Here is a 23,562-nt window from a genome sequence, read left to right on the forward strand (position 1 = left end):
GTATATGGTGTGGAAGGCAAGTTGCTAGAAGCAGTGAAAAGTTTTTATCTAGGATATAAAGCATGTGTACGAGTAGGAAGAGAGGAAAGTGATTGGTTCTCAGTGAATGTTGCTTTGCGGCAGGGGTACGTGATGTCTCCATACTTGTTTAATTTGTTTATGGATGGGGTTCTTAGGGAGGTGAATGCAAGATTTTTGGAGAGAGGGGCAAGTATGCAGTCTGTTGTGGATGAGAGGGCTTGGGAAGTGAGTCAGTTGTTGTTTGCTGATGATGCAGCGCTGGTAGCTGATTCTTGTGAGAAACTGCAGAAGCTGGTGACTGAGTTTCGTAAAGTATGTGAAAGAAGAAAGCTGAAAGTAAATGTGAATAAGAGCACGGTTAATTGGTACAGTAGGGTTCAGGGACAAGTCAATTGGGAGGTAAGTTTGAATGGAGAAAGTGAAGTGTTTTATATATCTGCGAGTGGATTTGGCAGGGGATGTAACCATGGAAGTGGAAATGAGTCACAGGGTGGGGGAAGGGGCAAAAGTGCTGAGAGTGTTGAAGAATGTGTGGAAGGCCAGAACATTATCTCGGAAGGCAAAAATGGCTATGTTTGAAGGAACAGTGGTTCCAACAATGTTATATGGTTGCAAGGTGTGGGCTATGGATAGGGTTTTGCGGAGGAGGGTGGATGTTTTGGAATTCAATGTTCGAGGACAATATGTGGTGTGAGGTGGTTTGATCGAGTAAGTAATGTAAGTATAAGAGAAGAGGGTGTTTTGAAATGGTTTGGGCACATGGAGAGAATGAGTGAGGAAAGATTGACCAAGAGGATATATGTGTCGGAGGTGGAGGGAATGAGGAGAAGTGGGAGACCAAATTGGAGGTGGAAAGATGGAGTGAAAAAGATTTTGAGTGATCGGGGCCTGAACATGAAGGAGGGTGAAAGGCGGGCAAGGAATAGAGTGAATTGGATCGATGTGGTATACTGGGGTCGACGTGCTGTCAATGGATTGAATCAGGGCATGTGAAGCATCTGGGGTAAACCATGGAAAGTTGTGTGGGGCCTGGATGTGGAAAGGGGGCTGTGGTTTCGGGCATTATTACATGACAGCTAGAGACTATGTGTGAACGAATGGGGCCTTTGTTGTCTTTTCCTAGTGCTACCTTGCACACATGAGGGGGGAGGGGGATGCTATTCCATGTGTGGCGAGGTAGCGATGGGAATAAATAAAGGCAGACAGTATGAATTATGTACATGTGTATATATGTATATGTCTGTGTGTGTATATATATGTGTACATTGAGATGTATAGGTACGTATATTTGCGTGTGTGGACGTGTATATATATACATGTGTATGGGGGTGGCTTGGGCCATTTCTTTCGTCTGTTTCCTTGTGCTACCTCGCAAACGAGGGAGACAGCGACAAAACAAAATATATATAATTATTATTATTATTATTATACTTTGTCGCTGTCTCCCGCGTTTGCGAGGTAGCGCAAGGAAACAGACGAAAGAAATGGCCCAACCCCCCCCATACACATGTATATACATACGTCCACACACGCAAATATACATACCTACACAGCTTTCCATGGTTTACCCCAGACGCTTCACATGCCTTGATTCAATCCACTGACAGCACGTCAACCCCGGTATACCACATCGCTCCAATTCACTCTATTCCTTGCCCTCCTTTCACCCTCCTGCATGTTCAGGCCCCGATCACACAAAATCTTTTTCACTCCATCTTTCCACCTCCAATTTGGTCTCCCTCTTCTCCTCGTTCCCTCCACCTCCGACACATATATCCTCTTGGTCAATCTTTCCTCACTCATTCTCTCCATGTGCCCAAACCACTTCAAAACACCCTCTTCTGCTCTCTCAACCACGCTCTTTTTATTTCCACACATCTCTCTTACCCTTATGTTACTCACTCAATCAAACCACCTCACACCACACATTGTCCTCAAACATCTCATTTCCAGCACATCCATCCTCCTGTGCACAACTCTATCCATAGCCCACGCCTCGCAACCATACAACATTGTTGGAACCACTATTCCTTCAAACATACCCATTTTTGCTTTCCGAGATAATGTTCTCGACTTCCACACATTCTTCAAGGCCCCCAGAATTTTCGCCCCCTCCCCCACCCTATGATCCACTTCCGCTTCCATGGTTCCATCCGCTGCCAGATCCACTCCCAGATATCTAAAACACTTCACTTCCTCCAGTTTTTCTCCATTCAAACTCACCTCCCAATTGACTTGACCCTCAACCCTACTGTACCTAATAACCTTGCTCTTATTCACATTTACTCTTAACTTTCTTCTTCCACACACTTTACCAAACTCAGTCACCAGCTTCTGCAGTTTCTCACATGAATCAGCCACCAGAGCTGTATCATCAGCGAACAACAACTGACTCACTTCCCAAGCTCTCTCATCCCCAACAGACTTCATACTTGCCCCTCTTTCCAAAACTCTTGCATTTACCTCCCTAACCACCCCATCCATAAACAAATTAAACAACCATGGAGACATCACACACCCCTGCCGCAAACCTACATTCACTGAGAACCACTCACTTTCCTCTCTTCCTACACGTACACATGCCTTACATCCTCGATAAAAACTTTTCACTGCTTCTAACAACTTTCCTCCCACACCATATATTCTTAATACCTTCGACAGAGCATCTCTATCAACTCTATCATATGCCTTCTCCAGATCCATAAATATATATAAATAAATATATATATATATATATATATATATATATATATATATATATATATATATATATATATATATATATATATCTTTCTTTCTTTCATACTATTCGCCATTTCCCGCGTTAGCGAGGTAGCGTTAAGAACAGAGGACTGGGCTTTTGAGGGAATATCCACATCTGGCCCCCTTCTCTGTTCCTTCTTTGGAAAAATAAAAAAAACGACAAAGCAAAATAAATACATAGATATTCATTTATATTTATTTATTATACTTTGTCGCTGTCTCCCGCGTTAGCGAGGTAGCGTAAGGAAATAGATGAAAGAATGGCCCAACCCACCCACATACACATGCATATACATACACGTCCACCCATGCACATATGCATACCTATACATTTCAATGTATACATGTATATACATACACAGACCTGTACATATTTACACATGTACATAATTCATATTTGCTGCCTTTACTCATTCCTGTTGCCACCCGGCCACATATGAAATGACCACCCCCTCCCCCCACATGCGCGTGAGGTAGCGCTAGGAAAAGGCAATAAACGCCACATTTGTTCACACTCAGTCTCTAGTTGTCATGTATAATGCATCGAAGCCACAGCTCCCTTCCACATCCAGGCCCCCCAAACCTTTCCATGGTTTACCCAAAACGCTTCACATGCCCTGGTTCAATCCATTGACAGCACGTCGACCCCGTTATATGACATCATTTCAATTCACTCTATTCCTTGCACGCCTTTCACCCTCCTGCATGTTTCGGCCCCAATCGCTCAAAATCTTTTTCACTCCAACCTTCCACTTCCAATTTGGTCTCCCACTTCTCGTTCCCTGTACCTCTGAGACATATATCCTCTTTGTCAGTCTTTCCTCACTCATTCTCTCTATGTGACCATTTCAATACAACCTCTTCTGCCCTCTCAACCACACTCTTTTTATTACCACACATCTCTCTTACCTTTTCATTACTTACTCGATCAAACCACCTCACACCACATATTGTCCTCAAATATCTCATTTCTAACACATCCACCCTCCGCCGCAAAACTCTATCTATAGCCCACGCCTCGCAACCATATAACATTGTTGGAGCCTCTATTCCCTTAAACATACCCATTTTTGCTTTTCGAGATAATGTTCTCGCCTTCCACACATTTTTCGACGCTCCCAGAACTTTTGCCCCCTCCCCAACCCTGTGACTCACCTCCGCTTCCAGGGTTCCATCCGCTGCCAAATCCACTCCCAGATATCTAAAACACTTCCCTAGATATCTAAAACACATCACTTCTTACAGTTTTTCTTCATTCAAACTTACCTCCCAACTGGCTTGTCCCTCAATCCTACTGTACCTAATAACCTTGCTCTTATTCAAATTTACTCTCAGCTTTCTTCTTTCACACATCCCACCAAACTCAGTCACCAGCTTCTGCAGTTTCTCACCCGAATCAGCCACCAGCGCTGTATCATCAGCGAACAACAACTGACTCACTTCCCAAGCCCTCTCATCCACAACAAACTGCATGCTTGCCCCTTTCTCCAAAACTCTTACATTCACCTCATCAACAAACCCATCCATAAACAAATCAAACAACCATGGAGACATCACACACCCATACCACAAACCGAGATTCACTGAGAACCAATCACTTTCCTCTCTTCCTACTCGTACACATGCCTTACATCCTCGATAAAAACTTTTCACTACTTCTAGCAACTTGCCTCCCACACCATATATTCTTAACACTTTCCAAAGAGCATCTCTATCAACTTTATCATATGCCTTCTCCAGATCCATAAATGCTACATACAAATCCATTTGCTTTTCTAAGTATTTCCCACATACATTCTTCAAAGCAAACATCTGATCTACATATCCTCTACCACTTCTGAAACTACACTGCTCCTCCCCAATCTGATGCTCGGTACATGCCTTCACCCTCTCAATCAATACCTTCCCATATAATTTCCCAGGAATACTCAAGAAACTTATACCTCTGTAATTTGAGCACTCACCTTTATCCCCTTTGCCTTTGTACAATGGCACTATGCACGCATTCCGCCAATCCTCAGGCACCTCACCATGAGTCATATATACATTAAATATCCTTACCAACCAGTCAACAATGCAGTCACCCTATTTTTAATAAATTCCACTGCAATAACATCCAAACCAGCTGCCTTGCTGGCTTTCATCTTCCACAAAGCTTTTACTACCTCTTCTCTGCTTACCAATCATTCTCCCTAAACCTCTCACTTTGCACACCACCTTGACCAAAACACCCTATATCTGCCACTCTATCATCTAACACATTTAACAAACCTTCAAAATACTCACTCCATCTCCTTGTTATTACCTCCCCATTTGCCCCCTTCACTGATGTTCCCATTTGTTCTCTAGTCTTACGCACTTTATTTACCTCCTTCCATAACATTTTTTATTCTCCTTAAAATTTAATGATACTCTCTCACCCCAACTCTCATTTGCCCTCTTTTTCACCACTTGCACCTTTCTCTTGACCTCCTGCCTCTTTCTTTTATACATCTCCATTCATTTGCATTATTTCCCTGTACAAATCATCCAAATTTCTCTCTCTTCTCATTCACTATTAATCTTACTTTCTTCATCCCACCAATCACTACCCTTTCTAATCGGCCTACCTCCCACACTTCTCATGCCACAAGATCTTTTGCGCAAGCCATCACAGCTTCCCTATCATTCATTTAAACATATAACATTGCCAAAACGTTTGACAGGTTATGTTACTTGAAGCCAATATGGCACCTTACTGACATCCAAGGCTACCAACGGGCAGCAGGTCAGACACAAATTTCTCATTATCTGCTGGACTGTCATAATGTTACATACACATTGTGCAGGGTTACTTTTTTGCAGAATGTCACTGAAATCAACAGTGTAAAAGTGAAAAAAGAAGCTGAAAAATATCTGTATATGAAAAAAAAGTTAATATGTGGAAAAGCAACAAAAAATGACCAAACATAATATTTTTTTTTATAAAATTACTGACCTGGGTAGACTAGATGGCTTGCCCCACTTCTCAATACAAAATCTGCGAGGTCCATTGCTACCTCTTAGTGCTGCAAAGCCCTCATAAGGCACACTTGATGTGCCTGTAACAAACTGCAGCAATCGCAAACGACGCTCATTGTCAAATCGCTCAATTGCTAACCAAAACCACTGTATTACAGGATGAGAATCATGATAACCTGAAATCAAAATGAATCTGACTATAATCAAGGTCATAGTGTTGCCTATAACAATTATCAGGAACAAAATAATCCATGTTTGCATGCAATACACCATTTCCTGCACTGATTGTAGGGTATCTTCTTTGTTTTTACTCACCAATACCGAACACAATCACATTTGTACACTTTTGCTTTTACATAATCTTTGTCTTTCTACTCCCCTCTGGTTACTCCCTTCCTGTATTTACATTTACAAGTGTCATTCCAACACGTCACTTCTTTATATAACCAAAATATATTCCATTAAAACAAAATGGGTCAGGACAATGCTTTCTTTTTTTGTTACAGATTTCTTAAAAAAGAAGGAAAATAAGTGTTGTTGAATCAATCAAATAGTATTATGCATGCATACTGCAATGAACAAGCAAAAATTATGCATGCTTTAATATTCGCATACAAAAATGATACTACACAAACATATGAACACATTGCCTAAAATCTAGAGTTGAAATTTAACTCGAAGAAAGTCCTGAGGATCCCATGGTATTCTCTAGCCTTTTTGTTAATGTACTTCAACTTCATTTCAAGGATTAAATTCTTTGGCCTTTTCACTTGAAGAAGTACCTGTATAATGTTTTGGGGGCACTATGTCACCAACAGAGAAAAAATACAGTGTATGAGTAAGGGGCAGCCTCAAACACTGCAACAAATGCAAACTGGTGTCAAAGGACCAAGTTTGCCAGGATTTATTGTCATACCCATGGGCAAATTGTTTCTAACATACTTTATCTTCTCACTGTTTTATTTATCATTCTCTTATTAGTGGTAACTTAACTGGATTTTATTGTTTTTAGCATTCTTCAGCAAGTGTAAAATCATTATCTACTCTTGAAATATGTCTTGTTTATCATTTCATTTTTCTTCTTTTTTTTTCATTACTCAAAAGATGGTCAAAAGACTTTTCCAATATTTTCAGACAACACTAATGCATTAACCAAACATAATGAATTATAATCAAACAATAAAAATACGAATCACATGGAAATAGTGGTGAGAGTAAGTGAGCTTGGGAAGGAGACTTGTATGAGGAAGTACCAGGAGAGACTGAGTACAGAATGGAAAAAGGTGAGAACAACAGAAGTAAGGGGAGTGGGGGAGGAATGGGATGTATTTAGGGAATCAGTGAGGGATTGCGCAAAAGATGCTTGTGGCATGAGAAGCCTGGGAGGTGGGTTGATTAGAAAGGGTAGTGAGTGGTGGGATGAAGAAGTAAGATTATTAGTGAAAGAGAAGAGAGAGGCATTTGGACGATTTTTGCAGGGAAAAAATGCAATTGAGTGGGAGATGTATAAAAGAAAGAGACAGGAGGTCAAGAGAAAGGTGCAAGAGGTGATAAAGAGGCCAAATGAGAGTTGGGGTGAGAGAGTATCATTAAATTTTAGGGAGAATAAAAAGATGTTCTGGAAGGAGGTAAATAAAGTGCGTAAGACAAGGGAGCAAATGGGAACTTCAGTGAAAGGCACAAATGCAGAGGTGGTAACAAGTAGTGGTGATGTGAGAAGGAGATGGAGTGAGTATTTTGAAGGTTTGTTGAATGTGTTTTGATGATAGAGTGGCAGATATAGGGTGTTTTGGTCGAGGTGGTGTGCAAAGTGAGAGGGTTAGGGAGAATGATTTGGTAAACAGAGAAGAGGTAGTAAAAGCTTTGCGGAAGATGAAAGCCGGCAAGGCAGCAGGTTTGGATGGTATTGCAGTGGAATTTATTAAAAAAGGGGTGACTGTATTGTTGACTGGTTGGTAAGGTTATTCAATGTATGTATGACTCATGGTGAGGTGCCTGAGGATTGGCAGAATGCGTGCATAGTGCCATTGTACAAAGGCAAAGGGGATAAGAGTAAATGCTCAAATTACAGAGGTATAAGTTTGTTGAGTATTCCAGGTAAATTATATGGGAGGTTATTGATTGAGAGGGTGAAGGCATGTACAGAGCATCAGATTGGGGAAGAGCAGTGTGGTTTCAGAAGTGGTAGAGGATGTGTGGATCAGGTGTTTCCTTTGAAGAATGTATGTGAGAAATACTTAGAAAAGCAAATGGATTTGTATTTATGGATCTGGAGAAGGCATATGATAGAGTTGATAGAGATGCTCTGTCGAAGGTATTAAGAATATATGGTGTAGGAGGCAAGTTGTTAGAAGCAGTGAAAAGTTTTTATCAAGGATGTAAGGCATGTGTACGTGTAGGAAGAGAGGAAAGTGATTGGTTCTCAGTAAATGTAGGTTTGCAGCAGGGGTGTGTGATGTCTCCATGGTTATTTAATTTGTTTATGGATGGGGTTGTTAGGGAGGTGAATGCAAGAGTTTTGGAAAGAGGGGCAAGTATGAAGTCTGTTGTGGATGAGAGAGCTTGGGAAGAGAGTCAGTTGTTGTTCGCTGATGATACAGCGCTGGTGGCTGATTCATGTGAGAAACTGCAGAAGCTGGTGACTGAGTTTGGTAAAGTGTGTGAAAGAAGAAAGTTAAGAGTAAATGTTAATAAGAGCAAGGTTAATTATTAGGTACAGTAGGGTTGAGGGTCAAGTCAATTGGGAGGTAAGTTTGAATGGAGAAAAACTGGAGGAAGTAAAGTGTTTTAGATATCTGAGAGTGGATCTGGCAGCGGATGGAACCATGGAAGCGAAAGTGAATCATAGGGTGGGGGAGGGGGCGAAAATCCTGGGAGCCTTGAGGAATGCGTGGAAGTCGAGAACATTATCTCGGAAAGCAAAAATGGCTATGTTTGAAGGAATATTGGTTCCAACAATGTTGTATGGTTGCAAGGCATGGGCTATGGATAGAGTTGTGCGCAGGAGGGTGGATGTGCTGGAAATGAGATGTTTGAGGACAATGTGTGGTGTGAGGTGGTTTGATCGAGTAAGTAATGTAAGGGTAAGAGAGATGTGTGGAAATAAAAAGAGTGTGGTTGAGAGAGCATAAGAGGGTGTTTTGAAATGGTTTGGGCACATGGAGAGAATGAGTGAGGAAAGATTGACCAAGAGGATATAAGTGTTGGAGGTGGAGGGAACGAGGAGAAGTGGGAGACCAAATTGGAGGTGGAATGATGGAGTAAAAAAGATTTTGTGTGATCGGGGCCTGAACATGCAGGAGGGTGAAAGGCGGGCAAGGAATAGAGTGAATTGGATCGATGTGGTATACCGGGGTTGACCTGCTGTCAGTGGATTGAATCAGGGCATGTGAAGCGTCTGGGGTAAACCATGGAAAGTTGTGTGGGGCCTGGATGTGGAAAGGGAGCTGTGGTTTCGGGCATTATTGCATGACAGCTAGAGACTGAGTGTGAACGAATGGGGCCTTTGTTGTCTTTTCCTAGTGCTACCTCGCACACATGAGGGGGGAGGGGGATGGTATTCCATGTGTAGCGAGGTGGCGATGGGAATGAATAAAGGCAGACAGTGTGAATTGTGTGCATGGGTATATATGTATGTGTCTGTGTGTGTATATATATGTGTACATTGAGATGTATAGGTATGTATATTTGCGTGTGTGGACGTGTATGTATATACATTGTGTATGGGGGTTGGGTTGGGCCATTTCTTTCGTCTGTTTCCTTGCGCTACCTCGCAAACGCGGGAGACAGCAAAAAAAAAAAAAAAAAAAAAAAAAAAAAAAAAAAAGGAAATAGCACTGACAGGTCACACTTACTATAGAGTTACTATTCAAAGGGTTGATTTTATGTAAAGTTCTGAAACCTAATTGTTATTCAGTGACTTTTGTAAGGAAATATAACTAAAAACTTAAAAGCCATTTTTCCCACACTTCAATACCATTTCCTGCATTAGTGAGGTAAAGCCACGGACAGACGAAGAAGGACCACATTAACTCACAGCCTTTATGAAGCTGTCATGTGCAATGCACTGAAACCACTGCTCCCTATCCACAACCAAGCCCCACAGACCTTTCCATGGTTAACTCTACCATTTCACAGGCCCTGGAAGTGTCCACTGACAGCACATAAACCCCTGCATCCTTCCAATTCTCTCTATCTCATGCACAAATTTCTCCTCTGTGCATGTTTATACACCAATAAATCAAAATCTTCTTCACTTCTTCCTCTAATTTCCAATTTGGTCTCCCCCTTCTTTTTCCTGACACTACAACACATAAATCCTTTTTTGTCAATCTCCTCACACATTCTCTACAAATGTCCAAACCATTCAAACACATCCTTTTCAGCTCTCTTAACCACACTCTTTTTATTACCACATCACTACTCTACCCATTTATAACTTACCCAATCAAATACCACACCAATCTTTTATCCTTTCTTAACTTACCCAATCAAACCATCTCACACCACATACTGACCTCAAACATTTCATTTACAACATCTTCATCCTCCTCTGCAAGAAAACATCCATAGCCTATGCTTTGCATTCGTTTAAAATAGCTGGGACTAATACACCTTCAAACATACCCATTGTTGCCCTCAGAGATAAAAATCCTATTCCACACATTCTTTAATGGTTCTAGGACCTTTGTCCCCTCACCCACCCTAAATAAGACTCACTGCTGCTTCCTTGTTTCCATTCACGACCATGTCCCCTTCCACTTTCAGGTATCTAAAATATCTCCTTTCCTCCAATTTTTCTGTATTCAAACTCATACCCAACTAACCTGTCCCTCAACCCAGCTAAACCTAATAACCTTGCTTTTATTTACATTTACTCTAGATTTTTGCCTTTCACACACTCTTCCAAACTCAGTCACCAACTTCTGCAGTTTCTCACTTGAATCTACTGCCAATGTTGTATCATCAGCAAACAACTGACTCTCTTTCCAGACCCTCTCATCCTCTACACACCGCATACTTGCCTCTCTTTTCCAGACTCTCACATTTATCTCCCTCACCACTCAATCCATTAACAAATTAAACATCTATGGTGAAATCACACAGCCCTGCCACAGAGTGACCTTCACTTGGAACCATTCACTATTTTCTCTTCCTATTTGTACACGACTTACATCCTTGATAAAACTTCTCTGCTTCTAGTAGCTATCTTTCCACACCATATATTCTTAAGACCTTCCACAAGCATCTCTATCTACCCATCATATACCTTCTCCAGATCCATAATTGCCAAATACAAATCCATCTGTTTCTTTAAGTATTTCTCACATAAATTTTTTTAAGCAATTACCTGATCCACAATTCTTCTACCACTTCCAAAACCATACTATTCCTTCCTATTCACAACCAAGCCCCACAGACCTTTCCATAGTTAACTCTACCACTTCATATACCTTGGATGAGTCCACTGACAGCACATATACCCCTACATACCACATCATTCCAATTCCCTCTATTTCATGCACAACTTTCACCTTCGTGCATGTTCAGACCCCAATCAATCAAAATCTTTTTTCACTCCATCTTTTAATCTCCAATTTGGTCTCCCCCTTCTTTTTCCTGCCACTACCGACACATAAATCCTCTTTGTCAATCTCCTCACACATTCTCTCCAAATATCCAAACCATTCAAGCACACCCTTTTCAGCTCTCTCAACCACACCAGAGCATCTAGAACACCATGAAGATCTGCAATAAATATGGAAGATTTTTTTTTTATAGTTTTCCATTCATTTTGAGCCATTAGAAAATATCTTTATTCTCTTGACATGAACAGTATCATGAAGAAGGAATTTAATTTTTTCTTTTTTCTTATCACAGAAGCAATGTTGCTTTTCAGTGTTTCCACCCAATCCCTGGAAGTCTAATCTCAGGAACCTTCAAGGAGGGAGACCAAGAAAAATGGATTTCCTGAAGCGAGTATGTTTAAACCTCTTTTTTTATTCATAAAATGTTGTTATGCAGATCATATACACCTCGAATCTACTGCCCAGTGAACCACTATCCAGTGATCACCTCATCTAGTATTCATGAAAAAATAATTAATGGAGATATGAAAAAAGAATAAAAAATAAAAAAGTTTTAAAAAGCATACAGCTATAGCAATTGCTAATAAGCAGCAGCATCTCCCAAGGAATATACAGTACATTATGCAGTAATGTTTTTAAAAGATATGGATCCCATCCCATTCATAATTAATGAAAATTATAATCCAATTTACAAAAGGTAAATAGCTATTACATGAGATAGGTTGAAGGGAAAATTTAAAGTGGTAGTGGCAGAGGAGGAAGGAAATGAGGGAAAAACCTCTACCACAGGGCCATTCGTCCCTCTCTCCCTCTTATAGTGGTGATACAACTTGAATTCGTATGTTGGGAAATATTCTATCTATCAAATCTTACAAATAAGTATTTCATTTCAGTACAAACAAGTGAAAAATAAAGAATTTTTTTCTGGAAACATGTCTAGTCATGAATGAACTTATGTAATGTCATTTTCTCACCACATTTAAGGTTAATAAAATGAAACTCTGTTCTAAAAAAGTCATCAGTTAATCTCATGCGTGAGGTTGAAAAGAAATCTTTAGGTGGTGGAGTGCTGGTGGCAGAGACGTGGCTGTGCAGAAGAAAGGAGAGTGAAGGGGAGGGAGGTGGTGGAATAAACACCATCAGTCAATCATTCTGGCTTCCCTGACTGATTATCATTGTATAAACCTCTTCCTTTCTTAAACTTTTATCTATTCCTCTGATACCTGTTCTATCTGTGAACTCCCTGAAGGGGGTGGCCACGGCAAAAGATTCTCCATTACTAGTTCTCTCCAGTGCTGCTTGTTATGTTCAGTTTTTGTACACTACATCCTATAACATTACTTTTCACCACAAAGATGAAAGAAATGATAGTAATAATATAGAAAGAAGGCAGGCCTAGATGAGTTCCCATCATTACCTTCCCTGCTCATTTGCTATGAACCCTCATAACTAGCTTTCTTATTTTGCTTGTTTGTTACTGTGTATATTTCTTTCCTTTTCCTAATTCTATGCTCAGTATATGCACATTACATTCAATTTTACTATGGTTCACCATAAACATGACAGAATTTATTTTCATAAAAGATGAGGAGGTCACTCTAACAAACTGGTGAATGTTCTTGTCACTTTTAGTAATCTTTTCACAGAGAACTTATAATCATCACCGTTTTTGTAATTAGATTCATTGAGTATTAATTTGCCTCTTATAAATGCCATGAACAAGTGATAAAAAGGCATCTGGAAGTGGTGGAGACAACATTCAGGGACATATCCCAATCTCTTACATGTTATTGTGCCAAATAACATGTATATTAATACAATATTATGAGCTTTACTTTTCATTTAATTATCTGTGGAAGGTATTAAGAATATATGGTGTGGGAGGCAAGTTGTTAGAAGCAGTGAAAAGTATTTACTGAGGATGTAAGGCATGTGTACAAGTAGGAAGAGAGGAAAGTGATTGGTTCTCAGTGAAGAATGTCGGTTTGCGGCAAGGGTGCGTGATGTCTCCATGGTTGTTTAATTTGTTTATGGATGGGGTTGTTAGGAAGGTGAATGCAAAGAGTTTTGGAGAAAGAGGCAAGTATGCAATCTGTTGTGGATAAGAGAGCTTGGGAAATGAGTCAGTTGTTGTTCACAGATGATACAGTGCTGGTGGCTGATTCATGTGAGAAACTGCAGAAGCTGGTGACTGAGTTTGGTAAAGTGTGTGACAGAAGAAAGCTGAGAGTAAATGTGAATAAGGCTAAGGTTATTAGGTACAGTAGCGTTGAGAGACAAGTCAACTTGGAGGTAAGTTTGAATGGAGAAAAACTGGAGGAAGTGAAGTGTTCTAGATGTCTGGGAGTGGATTTGGCAGCAGATGGAACCACGGAAGCGGAAGTGAATCATTGGGTGGGGGAGGGGGCGAAAGTTCTGGGAGCATAGAAAAATTTGTGGATGGCGAGAACGTTATCTTGGAAAGCTAAAATGGGTATGTTTGAAGGAATAGTGGTTCCAACAATGTTATATGGTTGCAAGGCGTGGGCTACAGATAGAATTATGTGGAGGAGGGTGGATGTGCTGGAAATGAGATGTTTGAGGACAATATGTGGTGTGAGGTGGTTTGATCGACTAAGTAATGAAAGGGCAAAAGAGATGTGTGGTAACAAAAATTGTGTGGTTGAGAGAGCAGAAGAGGGTGCTTTGAAATGGTTTGGTCACATGGAGAGAATGAGTGAGGAAAGATTGACAAAGAGGATATGTGTGTCAGAGGTGGAGGGAACGAGGAGAAGTGGGAGACCAAATTGGAGGTGGAAAGATGGAGTGAAAAAGATTTTGAGTGATCAGGGCCTGAACATGCAGGAGGGTGAAAGGTGTGCAAGGAATAGAATGAATTGGAACGATGTGGTATACTGGGGTGAACGTGCTGTAAATGGACTGAACCAGGGCATGTGAAGTGTCTGGGGTAAACCATGGAAAGTTTTGTGGGGCCTGGATGTGGAAAGGGAGCTGTGGTTTCAGTGCATTTAACATGACAGCTAGAGACTGAGTGTGAATGAATGTGGCCATTGTTGTCTTTTCCTAGTGCTACCTCATGCACATGTGGGGGGAGGGGGTTATCATTTCATGTGTGGCAGGATGGTGATGGGAACGAATAAGGGCAGACAGTATGAATTATGTTATCTATTTATATTATACTTTGTTACTGTCTCCCGCATTAGCAAGGTAGCGCAAGGAAACAGACGAAAGAGTGGCCCAACCCACCCACATACACATGTATATACATGCACATCCACACACGCACATATACATACCTATACATCTCAACATATACATGTATATATATATATATATATATATATATATATATATATATATATATATATATATATATATACACACACAGACATATACATATATACACATGTACATAATTCATACTGTCTGCCCTTATTCATACCCGTCGCCATCCTGCCACACATGAAATGACAACCCCCTCCCCCTGCATGTACGTGAGGTAGTTCACACTCAGTTTCTAGCTGTCATGTATAACCACAGCTCCCTTTCCACATCCAGGCCCCACAAAACTTTCCATGGCTTACCCCAGACGCTTCACATACCCTGGTTCAATCCCTTGACAGCACATCGACCCCAGTATACCACATCGTTCCAATTCACTCTATTCCTTGCATGCCTTTCACCCTCCTGCATGTTCAGGCCCCGATCACTCAAAATCTTTTTCATTCCATCTTTCCACCTCCAATTTGGTCTCCTACTTCTTGTTCCCTCCACCTCTGACACATATCCTCTTTGTTAATCTTTCCTCACTCATTTTCTCCATGTGACCAAACCATTTCAAAACACCCTCTTCTGCTCTCTCAACCACACTCTTTTTATTACCACACATCTCTCTTACCCTTTCATTACTTACTCGATCACACCACCTCACAAAACATATGAATCATGAACATGCGTATATATGTACATGTCTGTGTGTATATATATATATGTATACGTTGCGATGTATAGGTATGTATATGTGTGTGTGTGAACGCGTATGTATATACATGTGTATGTGGGTGGGTTGGGCCATTCTTCCATCTGTTTCCTTGCTCTACCTCGCTAATCCGGGAGACAGCAACAAAGTATAACAAATGAATAAAAATCTTTGATAATGTTTCTGAACTGTTCTAGATGTAATCATATATATTTATTTCTTTATTTTGCTTTGTCGCTTTCTCCCGCATTTGCGAGGTAGCGCAAGGAAACAGACGAAAGAAATGGCCCAACCCACCCCCATACACATGTATATACATACACATCCACACACGCAAATATACATACCTATACATCTCAATGTACACATATATATACACACACAGACACATACATATATACCCATGCACACAATTCACACTGGCTGCCTTTATTCATTCCCATCACCACCTCGCCACACATGGAATACCATCCCCCTTCCCCCTCATGTGTGCGAGGTAGCGCTAGGAAAAGACAACAAAGGCCCCATTCGTTCACACTCAGTCTCTAGCTGTCATGCAATAATGCCCGAAACCACAGCTCCCTTTCCACATCCAGGCCCCACAGAACTTTCCATGGTTTACCCCAGACGCTTCACATGCCCTGATTCAATCCACTGACAGCACGTCAACCCCGGTATACCACATCGATCCAATTCACTCTATTCCTTGCACACCTTTCACCCTCCTGCATGTTCAGGCCCCGATCACTCAAAATCTTTTTCACTCCATCTTTCCACCTCCAATTTGGTCTCCCACTTCTCCTCGTTCCCTCCACCTCCGACCCATATATCCTCTTGGTCAATCTTTCCTCACTCATTCTCTCCATGTGCCCAAACCATTTCAAAACACCCTCTTCTGCTCTCTCAACCACGCTCTTTTTATTTCCACACATCTCTCTTACCCTTACATTACTTACTCGATCAAACTACCTCACACCACACATTGTCCTCAAACATCTCATTTCCAGCACATCCACCCTCCTGCGCACAACTGTATCCATAGCCCATGCTTCGCAACCATACAACATTGTTAGAACCACTATTCCTTCAAACATACCCATTTTTGCTTTCTGAGATAATGTTCTCGACTTACACACATTCTTCAAGGCTCCCAGGATTTTTGCCCCCTCCCCCACCCTATGATTCACTTCTGCTTCCATGGTTCCATCCGCTGCCAGATCCACTCCCAGATATCTAAAACACTTTACTTCCTCCAGTTTTTCTCCATTCAAACTTACCTCCCAATTGACTTGACCCTAAACCCTACTGTACCTAATAACCTTGCTCTTATTCACATTTACTCTTAACTTTCTTCTTTCACACACTTTACCAAACTCAGTCACCAGCTTCTGCAGTTTCTTCATACTTGCCCCTCTTTCCAAAACTCTTGCATTCACCTCCCTAACAACCCCATCCATAAACAAATTAAACTACCATGGGGACATCACACACCCCTGCCGCAAACCTACATTCACTGAGAACCAATCACTTTCCTCTCTTCCCACACGTACACATGCCTTACATCCTCGATAAAAACTTTTCACTGCTTCTAACAACTTGCCTCCCACACCATATATTCTTAATACCTTCCACAGAGCATCTCTATCAACTCTATCATATGCCTTCTCCAGATCCATAAATGCTACATACAAATCCATTTGCTTTTCTAAGTATTTCTCACATACATTCTTCAAAGCAAACACCTGATCCACACATCCTCTACCACTTCTGAAACCACACTGCTCTTCCCCAATCTGATGCTCTGTACATGCCTTCACCCTCTCAATCAATACCCTCCCATATAATTTCCCAGGAATACTCAACAAACTTTTTTTTTTTTTTTTTTTTCTTTGTTGCTGTCTCCCGTGTTTGCGAGGTAGCGCAATGAAACAGACGAAAGAAATGGCCCAACCCACCCCCATACACATGTATATACATACGTCCACACACACAAATATACATACCTACACAGCTTTCCATGGTTTACCACAGACGCTTCACATGCCCTGATTCAATCCACCGACAGCACGTCAACCCCGGTATACCACATCGCTCCAATTCACTCTATTCCTTGCCCTCCTTTCACCCTCCTGCATGTTCAGGCCCCGATCACACAAAATCTTTTTCACTCCATCTTTCCACCTCCAATTTGGTCTCCCTCTTCTCCTCGTTCCCTCCACCTCCGACACATATATCCTCTTGGTCAATCTTTCCTCACTCATTCTCTCCATGTGCCCAAACCATTTCAAAACACTGTCTTCTGCTCTCTCAACCACACTCTTTTTATTTCCACACATCTCTCTTACCCTTACGTTACTTACTCGAACAAACCACCTCACACCACACATTGTCCTCAAACATCTCATTTCCAGCACATCCATCCTCCAGCGCACCACTCTATCCATAGCCCACGCCTCGCAACCATACAACATTGTTGGAACCACTATTCCTTCAAACATACCCATTTTTGCTTTCCGAGATAATGTTCTCGACTTCCACACATTCTTCAAGGCTCCCAGAATTTTCGCCCCCTCCCCCACCCTATGATCCACTTCTGCTTCCATGGTTCCATCCGCTGCCAGATCCACTCCCAGATATCTAAAACACTTCACTTCCTCCAGTTTTTCTCCATTCAAACTCACCTCCCAATTGACTTGACCCTCAACACTACTGTACCTAATAACCTTGCTCTTATTCACATTTACTCTTAACTTTCTTCTTTCACACACTTTACCAAACTCAGTCACCAGCTTCTGCAGTTTCTCACATGAATCAGCCACCAGCGCTGTATCATCAGCGAACAACAACTGACTCACTTCCCAAGCTCTCTCATCCCCAACAGACTTCATACTTGCCCCTCTTTCCAAAACTCTTGCATTCACCTCCCTAACAACCCCATCCATAAACAAATTAAACAACCATGGAGACATCACACACCCCTGCCGCAAACCTACATTCACTGAGAACCAATCACTTTCCTCTCTTCCTACACGTACACATGCCTTACATCCTCGATAAAAACTTTTCACTGCTTCTAACAACTTGCCTCCCACACCATATATTCTTAATACCTTAATACCTTCCACTTATACCTCTGTAATTTGAGCACTCACTCTTATCCCCTTTGCCTTTGTACAATGGCACTATGCACGCATTCCGCCAATCCTCAGGCACCTCACCATGAGTCATACATACATTAAATAACCTTACCAACCAGTCAACAATACAGTCACCCCCCTTTTTTAGTACATTAGATGTAATCAATGGCCAATAAATATACCTAACAACCATACTCCAATTTTAATCTATACACTGAATCGAATAACCTTAGAAAAATTTTCCTCATATAACCTTAGAAAAATTTCCTATCAGTTCCCCAGGAGTAGTTAGACACTACCTTCATGATGTTAAGCAACTTTGTTACCTTACTTTTAACCCATTCTGTGCACAACTGATTTTTTTTTAGCCTTCCCCAGTGTGCAAAAAATGGTCTTTTTTCACTTCATGAAAAAGTGCACAAACATAAAGTCTTTTCTTACGAAATATGACCTACCTGTTTCGGAAATACACATCATCTACAAGACTGGCTAATTCTATGTATATTTTGAAATTTTCTAATCTATATGATTTGGTGCAGAGACTATAAAAACCATTATTTTTCCTAGTACATTAGGAATTTTGCATTTATAGTTTACTGAAAAGTTTTTATCAAGGATGTAAGGCATGTGTATGAGTAGGAAGAGAGGAAAGTGACTGGCTCTCAGTGAATGTCAGTTTGTGGCAGGGGTGTGTGATGTCTCCATGGTTGTTTAATTTGTTTTTGGACGGGGTTGTTTGGAAGGTGAATGCAAGAGTTTTGGAGAGTGGGGCAAGTAAACTGCAGAAGCTGGTGACTGGTAAAGTGTGTGAAAGAAGAAAGCTGAGAGTAAATGTGAATAAGAGTAAGGTTATTAGGTACAGTAGGGTTGAGGGACAAGTCAATTGTGAGGTAAGTTTAAATGGAGAAAACTGGAGGAAGTGAAGTGATTTAGATATCTGGGAGAGGATTTAGCAGTGGATGGAACCAAGGAAGCCCAGGTGAGTCACAAGGTGAGGGAGGAGGCAAAGGTTCTGGGAGCACTGAAGAATGTGTGGAAGGTGACAATGTTGTCTCGAAGAGCAAAAATGGGTATGTTTGAAGGAATAGTGGCTCCAACAATGTTATATGGTTGCAAGGCGTGGGCTATAGATAGGGTTGTGCGGAGGAGGGTGGATGTGTTGGAAATGAGATGCTTGAGGACAATATATGGTGTGAGGTGGTTTGATCATGTAAGTAATGAAAGGGTAAGAGAGATGTGTGGTTATAAAAAGTATGGCTGAGAGAGCAGAAGAGGGTGTATTGAAATGGTTTGGTCACATGGAGAGAATGAGTGCGGAAAGATTGACAAAATGGATATATGTATCAGAGGTAGAGGGAACGAGGAGAAGTGGGAGACAAAATTGGAGGTGGAAAGATGAAGTGAAAAAGATTTTGAGCGATTGGGGCCTGAACATACAGGAGGGTAAAAGGCGTGCAAGGAATAGAGTGAATTAGAACGATGTGGTATACCGGGGTCGATGTGCTGTCAATGGATTGAACCAAGGCATGTGAAGCATCCGGGGTAAACCATGGAAAGTTTTGTGGGGTTTAGATGTGGAAAGGGAGCAAGAGACATTCTTTCAAAACCTTCATGGCAGTGATCACTTTCCAATCCTGCAGAACAGAATAGAAAATTCTACATCAAATAGCCCTCCTAGACGGAAATAAGGGATGGCTAACTGGGATGACTACAGAAGCAGTGCTTATTCAGTAACATTATGATGAAGGCAGAAGAGAAAAGCATTCCTATCATCATAATCAAAAAGCCATGACCATCACTCCTATGGTCATTCCAACCTTGTGATAGGCATTGCAAGACAGAGATAATCATACAGAAGATCAAGGGATAATGCTTCATAAGGTAACCCTTAAACACTGGCTAGCATCCTAAAAAAAGAATGAAGAAAAAAAAGGCATGTGTATAAGTAGGAAGAGAAGAGAGTGAATGGTTCTCGGTGAATGTCGGTTTGTAGCAGGCGTGTGTGATGTCCCCATGGTTGTTAATTTGCTTAAGAATGGGGTGGTTGGGGAGGTAAATGCAAGAGTTTTGGAGACAGGAGTGAGTAAGCAGTCTGTTGGGGATGAGAGGGCCTGGGAAGCGAGTTAGTTGTTCTTCGCAGATGATACAGCTCTAGTGGCTGATTCAAGTGAGAAACTGCAAATGTTGGCAACTGAGTTTGGAAAAGTGTGTGAAAGGAGAAAGTTGAGAATAATATGAATGAGAGCAAGGTTATTAGGTTCAGTGGGGTTGAGGGACAAGCTAGTTGGGATTCAAGTTTGAATGGAGAAAAAATTTGAGGAAGTGAAGTGTTTTAGATATTTGGGAGTGGACTCAGCACCAAATGGAACCACAGAAGTGGAAGCGAGTTACAAGGTGGGCAAGGGACAAAGGTTTTGGGAGCGAAGAAGAAAGTGTGGAAAGAAAGAACATTATCTCGGAGCAAAAATGGGTATGTGTGAAGGAATAGTAGTTCCAACAATGTTATATGGTTGTGAGGCATGGGTTATAGATAAGGTTGTATGGAGTAGGGTGGATGTGTTGAAAATGAAATTTCTGAGGACAATATGTGGTGTGAGGTGGTTCGACCGAATAAGTAATGAAAGGGTGAGAGATATGTGGAAATTACAAGAGTGTGGTTGAGAGAGCTACAGAAGGTGTGTTGAAATGGTTTGAACATATGGAGAGAATTAGTGAGGAAAGATTGACAAAGAGGATATATGTTTCAAAACTGGAGGGAACAAGAAGTGGGAGACCAAATTGGAGGTGGAAGGATTGATTGAAAAAGATTTTGAGCAATCGGGGCCTGAACATACAGGTGAGTAAGAGGCGTGCAAGGAATAGAGTGAACTGGAACGATGTGGTATACAGGGGTCAACATGCTCTTGATGGACTGAACCAGGGCATGTGAAACATATGGGGTAAGCCATGGAAAGGTCTGTGGGGCCTAGATGTGGATAGGAAGGTGTGGTTTGGGTGCATTACACATGATAGCTAGAGAGTGAGTGTGAACGAATGCAACCTTTTTTGTCTGGAATGGCAGAATGCAAACGTGGTGCCAGTGTGCTAGGGCAAGAGGGATGGGGGTGAGTGTTCTATTACAGAGGCATAAGTTTCTTGAGTATTCCAGGGAAAGTATATGGGAGGATATTGACTGAATGAGTAAAGGCATGTACAGAGCATCAGACTCAGGAAGAACAGTGTGGTTTGGAAAGTGGTGGAGGATGTGTGAATCGGGTGTTTGCTTTGAAGAGTGTATGTGAAAGGCGCTTGGAGGAGCAGATGGATCTGTATGTAGCATTCATGAATCTGGAGAAGGCATATGATAGGGCTGATGGAGATGCTTTGTGGAAGGTTTCGGGAGTGTATGGTGTGAGAGGTGAGTTACTAGAAGCAATGAAAAGTTTTTACCAGGGATATGGGGCATTTGTACAAGTAGGAGGGGAGGAAAGTGAATGGTCCCCAGTGAATGTCATTTTGTGACAGGGGTGCGTGATTTCCATGGTTGTTTAATTTGTTCATGGATGGGATGGTTGGGGAGGTGAATGCAAGAGTTTTGGAGAGAGGGGCAAGTATGCAGTCTGGTGTGGATGAGAGGGCTTGGGAAGCGAGTCAGTAGTTGTTCGCTGATGATACCTCTCTGGTGGCTGGCTTGGGGGAGAAACTGCAAAAGTTGGTAACTGAGTTTGGTAAAGTGTGTGAAAAGCGAAAGCTGAGAGTAAATGTGAATAAGAGCAAGGTTATTAGTTTCAGGAGGGTTGAGGGGCAAGTTAATTGGGAGGTATGAATATGTACATGTGTTTATATGTACATACCTATGTATGTATGTGTTTTATACGCTGAAATGTATATGTAAGTATTTGTGCATGTATGAGTGTTTATGTATATATTATACATGTATAGGTGGGTGGGGGTTGGGCCCATTCTTTATCTGTTTCCTTGCGCTACCTTGCTGTTGCGAGAAACAGTGATTAAGTAAAATAATAATAATAATATTTACCTATTTTTTATACTTAATCGCTGTTTCCCGTGTCAGCGAGGTAGCATCATGAAATAAAGAGTAGCTCATCCACTCATCCACACATTTTTTTCTTCATACAAATTCACCATTTCCTGCGTTAGTGAGGTAGCATTAAGAACATAGAAAATCCTCATTTGGCTCCCTTCTCTGTTCCCTCTTTTGGAAAAGTAAAAACTGGAGGGAATGATTTCCAACCCCCGCTCCCTCCCCTTTTAGTTGCCTTCTACAGCTCCCTTTCCATGCTTTACCCCAGACGCCCCACATGTCCTGGTTCAATCCATTGACAGCACATCAACCCCGGTATACCACATCGTTGCGATTCACTCTATTTCTTGCAAACCCTTCACCCTTCCGTATGTTCAGGCCCCGATTGCTCAAAATCTTTTTCACTCCATCATTCCACCTCCAATTTGGTCTATCGCTTCTCCTTGTTCCCTCCATCTCTGACACATATATCCTCTTTGTCAATCTTTCCAAACCATCTCAACACATCCTCTTCTGCTCTCTCAACCACACTCTTTTTATTATTACACATCTCTGATACCCTTTCATTACTTACTCGATCAAACCACCTAATACCACATATTGTCCTAAAACATTTTATTTCCAACACATCCACCCTCCTCCATACAACCCTATCTATAGCCCATGCCTCGCAACCATATAACATATAATAATAATAATCTATTTACTTATCTTTTTTTCACACCTATCTGCCCTTCTTGGGCTAGCAAGGCAGTCAGGAATAAACAAAGGTCTCATTTGCACACATCCACCTAGCAGCAATCACGTAAGTTCTCCTGAAGCCAAAACCACCCAACTACAGCCCTGTCGCTGCATGTCACCTTCCCTATAAACCACATAGATCCTAATATGGCCATATCAATGTACCGTATCCTAGCTGGTCCTCTCTATCTGACTGTTTACTACCACACCTCTGTCTTTTCCTCTTATGTCGAAGGCTCCAGTCACTGACAAAAGTCCACATCAAAGCCAGACCTTTATTGAAATAAGAAAAAATTATGAAACAGAAAA

At 41.4% G+C, this 23,562-nt stretch overlaps 1 protein-coding gene across 1 annotated transcript in view; it reads right to left on the reverse strand.

The window, feature by feature from the left end:
• The window catches only part of LOC139766688 (uncharacterized), a 375,409-nt gene that overhangs the window by 15,270 nt on the left and 336,577 nt on the right, over positions 1 to 23,562 (reverse strand). Inside the window, exon 24 of the mRNA XM_071695606.1 lies at positions 5,762 to 5,960. Coding sequence (XP_071551707.1) covers positions 5,762 to 5,960 — 199 coding nt within the window. The remainder of the gene's footprint in view (positions 1 to 5,761; positions 5,961 to 23,562) is intronic.

Source organism: Panulirus ornatus, chromosome 58 (genome assembly GCF_036320965.1).
Source record: "Panulirus ornatus isolate Po-2019 chromosome 58, ASM3632096v1, whole genome shotgun sequence".
NCBI lineage: Eukaryota > Metazoa > Arthropoda > Malacostraca > Decapoda > Palinuridae > Panulirus > Panulirus ornatus.